Consider the following 10,876-nt stretch of genomic DNA (forward strand, 5'->3'; position numbering starts at 1 on the left):
TTATTTAAAAAAAACATTTTCGTTTTAGAATGACAAAATATTACATATATTACATGTGAGTTGAAAACTGAAAAAAAAAAAACAGTAAAATGAACAATAAAATCAAGAGTTACACTCTACATTAATTTAAAATTTTCGTTGCAGTGAAAGAGCTGAAAAAAAAAACAATAAAATGAGTTTGAGTCCATAGATTTATATCCTATTTTAATTTAAATTTTAATTTCAATTCACTCTCATTCCATTCAAGCAGAGTAGCAATTAGTTTGTGAGTTCATCCTGTATGAATCCAACTTGCAATAAAACCATAACTTAATACAAATCAAATCCAAGACCAGTTCACATACAACAACAAAAAATGATCTCACGAACCCTTGCTCGTGTCGTGGTTCCTCTGAAAACCACCACCCCGACGAGGTTCTTGTTGTTGTTCTCCCTGTCCCAATTTTCCACCACCCAAAACACCGACACCGCAACTCTGGTGCGTCTGAAACACAAATACTGGCTGACTCCGAAAGAAGCCATTTCTCTCTTAACCTCCGTCACACACCCTTCCTCCACCCTCCCGCAAAGACTTCCACCCCTCTAATCTCCAACCTCGCCCAAGCCCAACACCTCAACCCTATCCCACCCTCCACCAAACCCTAATATAACGACGCCGTTTCTCGGATGACTTCTTCCACACCTTAACCAAAGCCTACGCGCACTCCTTCCAGCGCGTGGACATGGCCCTCCAAACCCTCCACGACATGAATTCATTGTTCCACTGTCCCCCCCTCCACGCGCACCTTCAACTTCGTCCTCAACGTGCTCCTGAACACGCGTCTCTACGCCGCGGCGCGTGAGCTTTTTCTTCGCGCGCCGCGGCTTCGAGTCTCCCCCGACGCGTGCACTTTGAACATTGTCATCAAGGGGCTGTGCGCGCGCGGGGAGATGGACGCGGCGTTCAGGGTGTTGGAAGATTTCGTGAGTTAGGATGCGAGGCTAACGCGCGGACCTACGCAACGCTGATGAAGGGGTTTGTGTGAGAAAGAGAGGGTGGAGGAGGCTTTTGAATTGTTGGAGAGGATGGAGGTTGGAGGGGTGGAAGCCGATGTGGCGGTGTACAATGTGTTGATTGGGGGGTTGAGGAAAGTGGGGAGGGTGTTGGAGGGGATGGTGAGGAGAGGGGTGTGTCCCAATGAGGTGTTGTGTGGGTTGGTGGAGAAGGGGAGGGTTGAGGAGGGGAAAGGGGTTGTGGAGAGGATGGGGAAGGAGGGGTTTGTGCCTAGCTTTGGGGCTTATAAGGGTTTGGTTAAGGGGTTTTGTGAGAAGGGAAGGATTGGGGAGGTGGAGTGGGTTGTTAGGGATATGGTATGGAAGGGGTTTGTGCCCAAGATGGGGATGCGGAGGAGGATTGTGAAATGTGTTGTTGAAAGGGAAAGGAGTGATGAGTGGGTGGCTGGTGCCATTGATGGAGTTTTTGAGGATTAACATTCAAATTCAGATGTTTAAGCATACTCTGGCAACTTTCGGTAAGGTATATAGTTTGGTTTTTTTGGGTGTAATGGTGGAAAAGTTAACAGGTTTGAAAAAAATTGGTTCGCCACCACAAACAATGTCAAGGATTTTGGAGTCATTGTGGATGCAATTGAGATTGCATCAAGCACCCACAATTTTGATCGCAATGTCAAGGTTTTTGTAGTCATTGGGTGTAATCTTGATTGCATCAGCCAAATTTTGTTCGTGATTTCCTGCAATTACCGTGACTATCAGAAAACCGAAATTTGAAACCCTGTCAACAACAACAACCCTTGATGATATACAATTGGATTTGGTGTGAAATTCATAAATCTTTTGTCAGTGTGTTCAATTAGTCTTGAGGCTTATGAACATTAATGCAAACACGCCCTTAGTCCTGATTCACAAGTCTCAAACACCAGTTCACAGTTGAATTCATTGACACGAATCATTGATGGGTCTCATATCTAATGTGAAATGCTGACTGGAAAACTTTCAGGATTGAATTGATTGGCGAGTACAAGTTCATGTTACAGGGACTAAGAAAATGGCCTTTTTGAATGTTGTATGTTTTCCTTTTCTTACAAGCAAACACAAGTGTGAATATAACGTAGACAGCATAGACCATTTAAAAATTGGTTAATATCGGCTCTCTTAATGGTAAAGGACAATTGGATTTGGTGTGAAATTCATAAATCTTTTGTCAGTGTGTTCAATTAGTCTTGAGGCTTATGAACATTAATGCAAACACGCCCTTAGTCCTGATTCACAAGTCTCAAACACCAGTTCACAGTTGAATTCATTGACACGAATCATTGATGGGTCTCATATCTAATGTGAAATGCTGACTGGAAAACTTTCAGGATTGAATTGATTGGCGAGTACAAGTTCATGTTACAGGGACTAAGAAAATGGCCTTTTTGAATGTTGTATGTTTTCCTTTTCTTACAAGCAAACACAAGTGTGAATATAACGTAGACAGCATAGACCATTTAAAAATTGGTTAATATCGGCTCTCTTAATGGTAAAGGAGTACAAAATTAGATTGAAAACCTTTTCTTTTTTATTCCTTGTATAAAGTTATTTACATGCTTACAAACTACAGCACCTGAAACATGAACATGTTTATGTAAAACGGTCTATGACGATCACAGGACTATTACTACAATCAAAATCTGCCAAGTACTGTAGAAACACTCACTTGGAAGACTGTATATAAGAACACGGGTATGAAATGCTGGAGAAAATATGCTATATGCTACTTGAAACTTTCTTCAGTAGGACAAACCGATAGAATCTCTTTTATCTGTGCCCCCATTTCCTCTTTATCATGCTCCACTTCAGCAGATTTAACAACTTCTTGGCTAGACCTGTCAGGGGAGCATGCATTTTCAGGGTCATCTTTTTCATTCGTGATTTTAGCTGTGGCTTCATTGTCCAAATTAGTGTTTGATGGAACTATTTGAACCACGTTCACCCCAGAACCAGGGGAACCATTGCTACCTGAGACCACAGCATGAGAACCAACTGGAGTTCTTATTACATCTATGGGAGATTGAGCTGCAATAGATTCCTCGTCAGAAGAGTCAGATTCATGTTCTCTTTCTGGAACTGTTGGAGACTCACCTTTAAATTTCAATTTCCTTGATTTACAAGAAAGAACGTGCCTCAAGCCACGAGCCGATTTTTCTGCATGTTTAAAAATATTCTTCGCCATATCCTTCACATTTCCCTTGGCACTGGCAGGGCTCTCAGGACCACTCCCTTCTGTTGATCCCCCTTCTGCCTGAACCTTACCAGTTTGAAAGCCGGAAATGTTCTCGTCCATGACAAACTTCACAGCAATCATCCCCTTAGCATTCTCTGACCTAATGTTATCATGTGGAGACAGAATCTCCTCATCAACAGAACCTGAAAAACCCTCCCTTCTTTTACTCCGGTGGAATACTGAACCAATCTTGTGAAGGCCCTTCCTAACCGTTCTCATTCGATGCTTTTCTTCAGGATTATTATCAGGACTGCTGCTGTCATTGTTCAAGGATCCTGATACAGTTGAATTACCACTGCCAACTGAATCATTAGGCTCCCCATGAATTTCTGTATCAAGGCGCCGACTCTTCCCTTTCCTAGGCTCCCACCTTTGGGAAACTTCACTTCCTGGGTGATGAACCCAAACTCCTGTCTCTTTTTGCCCGTCGATGTCTATAGGCTCATAGTTATCTGCCAACTTCTCAGATTTTTCAGGTGGAACAGGTGAGAAGGAACTATTATCAGTAGTCTCATTTGCTTCAAAGGAGATTTTTCGTTCTTCAAAGTCCATTGTTTCCTGGTCACGTGTAGTAGTATCAACTCCCTGTACAGATAAAATTCAAAATTGAAATCGAACAAACAAACACCAACCACAGGTCAAAAAACTTAGGAGGAACTTGTTGTGCCCCACATACTATTTTCATTTTCTTTTGTATTCTGTTCACCAGAATGCTTCGCTTTATTAAATATCAGTAAGTACCAATATATTTGAGAGGGAAATTACCTTTCCATTATCTTCAAGAATAGTTATTGCCAAACGCAACCTCCCCATTTTCATGTTCTTAAGTGACAGCCACATATCATGTCTTTGCCCATCCCTAAATTCATTGATGTTCACGGTACAGTCCCTGAAAACAGCACAACATTCAATTATTCTCATGAATACGCCAGTTACAGAATAAGTGGCAGAAAATCATGGGAAACATATACAAAGAATTTAGATAGAAGGATAATCAATGATCAAACAAAGCAGTGGAAAAGAGATCAAACAAGATATGTAGAGAAATTTTTGTCTCATGAGAAATTGAAACATTCAATATTCCGAACTACAACTCAGTAAATCAATCTATATAAGATTGAAAAAATAGTCAGGGACACACAGATTCTGAAATTCTGGGACTGGTAGTCCCAGAAGCCAAGATATTGGGAATATGGGAATTGGGACAAATGTTTCTTTAACTGTCCCATGGTTGCAAGGATTTCATCAAATGTGGCACATGCAGGAATCATTGGTTCATTGTTATCAAGCGCAAAAAAAAATGAAGTCCATATCCCAGTATGTAACCACACATACTTGTTACAAGCACGTACCCAGTGATAATAAGATATACATAACTGTTACCATGTACTCCATGATAACAAGATTGATCACACTTCACTTCACTTCGTACCCCATTGCCCATGTACTCCATGATAACAAGATTGATATCATAAAAAAAAAAAAAAATATATATATATATATATATATATATGTCTTGCTAATGAGCACCCTAAGGACACTGGTTCAGCAGTATTTAATACACTATTAAGTGCTTTCATTTACTTCAGTAAACAAATATTAAATGATTATTATGTTTTCAATATAATGTATGTTTTCTAGGGGTATTTACGGGTTGGTTTGGGTCGGATTTGACTAAACCTGTTACCCAACCAGACCCAAGGCAATCATAAACGAGTTGAGTCGGGTTGGATTAATTGGATTTGAATAACTAAAAAATATTTTATATTTTGTAAAAAACAACTTTTTTTAGAATAATAGTTTGTTTTTGTCAAAAGTTAAGTATATAGTGACTAAATGTATTCAAAAAAGATCAAATTGTAATAACATTTGACTAATAAAATTAATGATTTCAATGTTAATATAAAATTTTTATTTTAGATAGAAATAAAGTATTGTATTAGTACAAGAAAACATAAATAAAACCAAGACAGAGATAAAAATAACAACTTATAAAGAAAAAAAATCATGGGTTATTTAATTTAATAAACTATGTGAGCTTAAAAATTAATGCATTTTGTATTTAATAATTAATTTATATAATAATAATAAATTTAATTATATGATTCAGGTCGGGTCGGGTTTAAAGTAGAACCCATTGCCTAACCCGTATATTATTCGGTCTTAATTGGATTGGATTGTGTTCGACCCAAACACTTAGAAGACCCAACCCAATATAATTGAGTCGGGTTGAATCATGGGTTGACCCAGACCCATGAACACCCTCATGTTTTCCTTTTCATTAAATATTTTTTCCTTTTGTTTTCTTAACCAATGTCTTAAGACAATTGTTATAATTAAATGTGCATGCACACACATACATATTTTACAAAATACGAAGTTTATAAAATGAAACAAACCCAAGGATATCATCATAGAAATGGTCCTTGTCACGAACTGCAATAACCAGCACGTTATCAGACTCCCATGTTATGATGGGAACTTTAAATTCCTCGTGCCATTTTGGAGTAAGTGTTTTCCTTTGTATCTTTGTCCTGAATCTGTATACACCCATTTGACCTTTCACATAAGGATCCGCTAATCCTGAAACATACTATAATTTGTCACGCACAAATAAAAATTGTAAGAAAAAGAAGCTCAAAAGAATCACAGGTAAGGGATAACCATTTAGATCAGATGGCTTCATCTCAGATGCTTCAATAACTTCCACTTTTGCATAAGCAACAGGCTCCTTCTCATTCACTTTGAACCAAGACTCTATAACATTAAGGTTCACAAATGGATAAGCATATAATAATACAACAAATATGTGGATTGCATATGCCATCATATATTTAGAGAGGGCTATCAAAATGTTCTTTCTTCACTAAAGATATGTGATGAGAGAAGATCAATAGCTAGAGTTTGATGGCAACCATAAATTTCTCCAAAAATTTCTGACAACCGAAACTCTCTCTATAATGAAACCATGAGTAATTCCACAACTCAACTGTTACATAAAAAGTTAATCCCCATGCCTACTTGGAGAAACTAAATCCATATGCATGAGGCTTGTTTTTAGCAAACTTTCTGAGTTCAAATAGGTTTTACATTTAAAAGATTTGGCAACACAGACGAGTAAAATCGACATTTCATACTTTATTTGAACAATAATTGATTGCCAGAAACTGGTGGCGTAAATATCCATGATATGTTGATGAGCACAATATCTAATTTTTATTCAAAAGAATCACCAAGACTACCAAGTAAATCGGTTATTGCAAAAGTCTATGAAAATCATGACATGTATTTACCTTGTTGTGGTGAAACAAATTTCTCAACATCAACAACCAGCATGTTGGGCTGCAAAAATTCCAAACATGCAAATATAGGAATATAATTAAAAAGGCTACAACAGTTTCTAACAGCAGAAACAACTAAAAGATGAAAATGTTTTCTAACACATTTGATATTTTTATCACATCATTTCAATACCCCAAGAAGCCAACATTAGTAAAATATACAAAAGTAGCAAGATGGGAATAAAACAGAGAACAAACTTCACCTCAACAAGGGTCTGTTCAAAAGCAATAGACAGCAGCTTATCCTGATAAAAAAAAAAGCATTTAGATAACACAAATTGCTTACAGCATGAGCAAATTACATAAAGCATTAAGAATGAACACAGATTTTGCCTAAAATCAAGGTATACTTACTAGCCACCCAGCAATGCCTGGAAGTTCAGTCACATCAAGCCCATGAGTAAACATAGGTTTGACAGTCATTTGAAAATATGGAGGTTCAACAAAGCATACACGCAAACGGCCAATAAAAGGCCATGTTGGGAGAAACTTCACCCCAACTAAGACCTATATAATAGACAAATAACATAATATTAATAATGATAATAACAAATTATTTAAAATTTTGTTTTATTCCCTTTTCTCTCTTAACTACCTGAGAAGCTATTCATAAAATCTGCATTTAGTTATATATGAAATTAGCTTTGAACTATACAAATATCTTAAATTCTTAATGAACTACTCACCAAGTCTTTCATCAAAACTGCTAACTAAGGAATGATAAAGGTGAAAGTAACTTGGAACAATGCAGGAGGGAAAGCAACTTAAAAAGTATAATTACAACCTTTATGTCAGACTTAAGAAGGATGGTGGGATATTTAATTGAGTATAACAAAAAATTGGGGCATGTTTGGTTTGAAAAAACATTTTCAGTTTTTTTTAGTCTTCACAAATAAGTGAAAAAAAATCTGCTTTCAGTTTTCACTTTGTTTCCTATATAGAAATATTTGAAGAAACATTTTTCATTTTTGTATTCACAAATAAGTATAAAAAAAAATCTGTTTTCACTTTGTCTCCTATCTACAAATATTTGAACAGGATAAATCTTTGAAAACAACAACAAAGTGAAAATAAAAGTGGCATTTTTATAATTACATTAAAAAAATAGAAAATGAAAACAAGAAACATGCTGCTCTCAGACCAAACATGTAAACTTTCTCCATCATCCTGTTAGTTTAATGTTAACTAACAGGATGCTGCAAGACCATCCCACTCAATACACATCTCTTGCTTCAAATAAAAGATAATTTCTAAGAATCAAACTACATGAGAGAATATTATCTGTTTCCCTTAAAAAAACTGGCACATGCACAACCCTGAATCCAAGCTTGTATCCATGAACTTATAATAAATAAATAATAAGAAAAAGAATGTTAATATTCAACAAATGTGTCACTATGAAATCAAAATTCCATTGTCATACCTTCCCTTCAACATGCATTCCCGTGATGTGCAGTTTTGCCCACATTCCAAAGCCCAATCTTTTTCTTAGTTTCACAGCAAGTATTGCACTCATATCATCAGCTGTGAGAAAATTCATTCCTAACTCCAGAACCTACATGAATCACACATTAATATCTAAATCAACCTGAACAAAATTTCATTCACAGATGCAGAACAAAACATTCCCTTGGTATGCTGCTTTGAAAAATTTTCACATACCAAGTGATCATCATCACTCTGGCGAAGAACCCTAACTTCAGTGATCAAAGGTGGGTTTCTTCCCATGTATAGGTGCTGAACGACAGCTTCTTTCTGCAAATATAGTACATGGATGTCAATATCTTATCATACCAGAAGTTGAAGTGAAAATTTTATATTCACACAAACATAAATAAAACATATAATGGACCAAAACAGGGAAAAACTGAATCTTTCTTGATCAAAATTGCATAAAGAATATGAAATTCATATCAAATAATTAAGAAAAAGGTTGAAATTCATATTGTTTGATCAAAGCACAATCAAAGACAAATAACCGAACAGCACGAATCATACAGCAGTCCAAGGTTTGTACTTCTCTAAGAACCACGGTATGATAGGGAATAATATCTTCTGAGAGACAATGTTTTCCATACATATTGGCCATATGTTTTCAACTGCATGGTTCAACCACCGGACTGTTTCAGAATCTGAAAGCACCTGAAGCACAATAAAAGACATGATATGCAAGTTATATCAGTAAATCATCATAGCACAATCCTTGGCGATTAGAATACGACATCTCAAAGTTTAAACTTGCAATGATAAAATAAAAGATACTAAAAGAACTGAATATTAACTTTAAAAAAAAAACATATAAAATATATATTAATACATTAATTTCCTACTGGGGAGTATTGTTTCTTATTCTCTTAGTTTCAGTCATTTCATCCTTTTAAGTAAGTCATAATTTTATTTTCAACATCAAATGAAAAACATTGTTTTCAAAGAACAAAAGAAAAGAATCTTGGACTATCATTCAAGAGACAGAACCTTATTTATAAGTAATATTGTACTAATCCATTCAAAACGCTTCTGTATTTGTCTCTTCTCTCAGGGTCCGCTTCTTTTTCAAGTTAAGGGAATGGTTTAACTTCAAAGAGGAATTTATTCTTTAGCAGTTTCTCTTTCATTGACCCCAGTTCAGTTCATTTACTTTTAAAACTTATTAAGTTACTATTTTCCCCTCAAAATCAAATAACCACACTAAAACCAAGAGAACTACCCTTCTTTGATTAGCTTGCTTCCTCTCCTCAAACTGCAACTTCTTCCGCAACCTCGTGACATAACGTTCATGAACCTTCCCAAGGGAAAAATAAAAAAGATCAAAGTCAGAAACACAATAATATTCCACATCCTTTTTTCTCTACCCTTTGAACAAAAACAACAAAAAAGACAACTCACAACACGATTCCATTACCAATCCCCCCCCTATTTTTTCTTTCTTTTCCACATCACCAACTATTCAATCAAAAAAGCAAAAAATAAAGATAAAAGGCAAAACAAAAAAAAAAAAAAAAAGCAAATAAACAAATAAAGAATATCCAAAAGTTGCCAAAACTCCAACCATGATCCTCACCAGAAAAAGATAGATCAAAGCCACAAAATAAGCAACCGTGTGACACCAGTTGAATGCAGAGAGAATCCATAGCCCAATAAGCACGATCCCCGCATGATGCAAGATTGAAACTTCCATAAAATCCATCCCCTTCAAACCCCAAAAAGAGTATAAAAAAAAAGAATCTTCAAAACCACCCCTTAACTGAAATCAGCACTCCTTACACCAAAATTGCAAGCTTTATAGAAACCCATTGATCCAAATCCAATCCTGAACCTGATTACACGCGAAATGCATGCCCACAAAGGAACCCCAAAATCTCTTGTATTAAAGAAACTGAATCCGGGGCCCCCAAAAGGGTATTGTAAATAATTGAATATTCAAATCCAGAAGCAGATACGCTACTGTTGTGACAACAACTTGGAAGAACACGAATCTGGATCAAAATTACGAAGAAATTCAATATTAAAAAAAAATGGTTATAGAAAGTGGAGAAGGTAAAGTTTGAATTAGTGTGTCCTAATGGTGGGTTCAAGGGGGATTGAATTGAAAACGCTTTGAATATTTTATTGTATATAAAAGCAGTGAAACGGTGCCGTAATGAGGAAGTAACGCGGCCAAGAGAAAGATTGAGTAGTAACCACAAAAGAACAGAAGGTAACGCCTAAAAAGGAACCGCTTCTTCGGTAGTTGTATGATGCAAAGAACAGAGGCATTGATTATTGTAAGCTTTGTAACTGGATTGTAATACACAAAATATAATAATCATTTATTATTTATTGAATTTTTTTCCTTTATATTTTCGTCGTATTAATACAAAATAACTGTGTTAAAAATGATGACTAATCTTCATCAATTATCAAAGACATGAAGCTCGCCCATAATGTGAGAATTTTTCTTACGATACTTCTTTTTCTATCATATTACAATTGCTAAAATATCTACCTGAAAATAAAACTTCGAATGAATGTTGAAAAATCTGATTTTGAATTTCCTTTAAATAATACTCCATAATATTAGTACTACTTGTTGAATATAAAAATAATTTAATAAATTATAAATTGATATGTAAAGAGACTTTGTATTCAATTACAAATAATAACAATTATCTTAGAGGGACTTTTGATAACAAAAAGAAGAACTTTGTCTAAAATTCATGATCCATCAGCATCATAAATTATATAAATTATGGTTTTTGTGAATGACTAAAATATATTTTGTTAGTCATAT

General features: G+C 35.6%; 1 protein-coding gene across 6 annotated transcripts; it reads right to left on the reverse strand.

The window, feature by feature from the left end:
* Window positions 1-2,537: 2,537 nt before the first annotated feature.
* Window positions 2,538-10,407, reverse strand: LOC100779958 (C2 domain-containing protein At1g53590). Of its 6 annotated transcripts, none has more exons than XM_003543118.5 (12): window positions 9,668-10,407; window positions 9,314-9,388; window positions 8,605-8,748; window positions 8,269-8,361; window positions 8,030-8,161; window positions 6,961-7,113; window positions 6,810-6,851; window positions 6,559-6,607; window positions 5,930-6,022; window positions 5,665-5,848; window positions 4,031-4,154; window positions 2,538-3,850 (listed from the first exon to the last, which is right to left on the reverse strand). In XM_003543118.5, the coding sequence occupies exons 1-12, from the start codon at window positions 9,791-9,793 to the stop codon at window positions 2,756-2,758; spliced, it is 2,310 nt and encodes a 769-aa protein (XP_003543166.2). In that variant the 5' UTR covers window positions 9,794-10,407; the 3' UTR covers window positions 2,538-2,755. The 6 variants fall into 6 exon arrangements, with proteins under 6 accessions (XP_003543166.2, XP_003543167.2, XP_040864308.1 ...); XM_003543119.5 differs by having other exon boundaries at window positions 2,538-3,823; window positions 9,668-10,355; XM_041008374.1 differs by lacking the exon at window positions 9,314-9,388 and having other exon boundaries at window positions 2,538-3,823; window positions 9,668-10,355.
* Window positions 10,408-10,876: the final 469 nt, after the last annotated feature.

The sequence above is a fragment of the Glycine max genome, chromosome 13 (assembly GCF_000004515.6).
Source record: "Glycine max cultivar Williams 82 chromosome 13, Glycine_max_v4.0, whole genome shotgun sequence".
NCBI lineage: Eukaryota > Viridiplantae > Streptophyta > Magnoliopsida > Fabales > Fabaceae > Glycine > Glycine max.